Raw genomic sequence first — 751 nt, 5'->3', positions numbered from 1 at the left:
AATAATAATATAATTATAATAATATAATTATAATAATTTAAATTCTTTTTTAATTTATTTTCACAAATATTTCGGGTCCTAGTAACACCAGTGCAAGAGCTGCGTCGGCACCGGGTTCATCAGCCTGTCGGCACTGAGGCCCTCTCATATCACCCTCCCCCCGCAAACCCTAAACCCTAAACCCTAAACCCTAAACCCTAAACCCTAAACCCTAGACATTAAACCCTAGACGCCAAACCCTAAACCCTAGAAACTTGTTCTCTGTCTCGTGCCTAGCAAGTAAGCCGATGCAGTCGATCGATGTCTAGCGAATACTGCCTGGGGCTTACAGTACAGCCATGAGGACTCTGGCTATTCTGTTGTTTCTTCTTCACTGCTGGGGGGCATCGGCGCTCTCGCAGCTGTGGGGCCCCCGGGGCCCCTCGAAGACAATAGAAGGCGAGGACGGGAAGGGTACGCTTCATGGTGGTGTTGCTGCTGTTGCTGCTGCTGTTTTTTTCCCTTTCTGTTTTCGTTGTTGTTGCTGCTGCTGCTGCTGCCGGCATTGTACTTCGCTGCTGCTGCTGCTGCTGCTGCTGCTGTTCGTATTTCTGCAGAGGTTGTCCCGCTGTTGCAAGCTGAAGAACTACGGGCTATCATCGGCAGCAGTGGAACCAACAGCAGCAGCAGCAACAGCAGCAGCAGCAGCAGCAGCAGGAATGATAGAGGCGATGGCAAGGAGGCTGCGGTGTTGTTGTTTGCTTCTTGGGAT

The 751-nt window shown here is 50.2% G+C and overlaps 1 protein-coding gene across 1 annotated transcript; it reads right to left on the bottom strand.

Annotated features, from left to right (window-relative positions):
- Positions 1–351: 351 nt before the first annotated feature.
- On the bottom strand, positions 352–639 carry EMH_0001420 (uncharacterized protein; the record flags this gene model as incomplete). The annotated part of the gene is made up of 1 exon (XM_013495584.1): positions 352–639. One exon carries the CDS (start codon positions 637–639, stop codon positions 352–354), a length of 288 nt encoding a protein of 95 aa, XP_013351038.1.
- Positions 640–751: the final 112 nt, after the last annotated feature.

Source organism: Eimeria mitis, genomic scaffold, assembly GCF_000499745.2.
Source record: "Eimeria mitis Houghton genomic scaffold, Emh_scaff165, whole genome shotgun sequence".
Classification (NCBI taxonomy): domain Eukaryota; phylum Apicomplexa; class Conoidasida; order Eucoccidiorida; family Eimeriidae; genus Eimeria; species Eimeria mitis.
The sequence above is the reverse complement of the archived record's forward strand: the minus strand, read 5'-3'. Positions and strand labels throughout refer to the sequence as shown.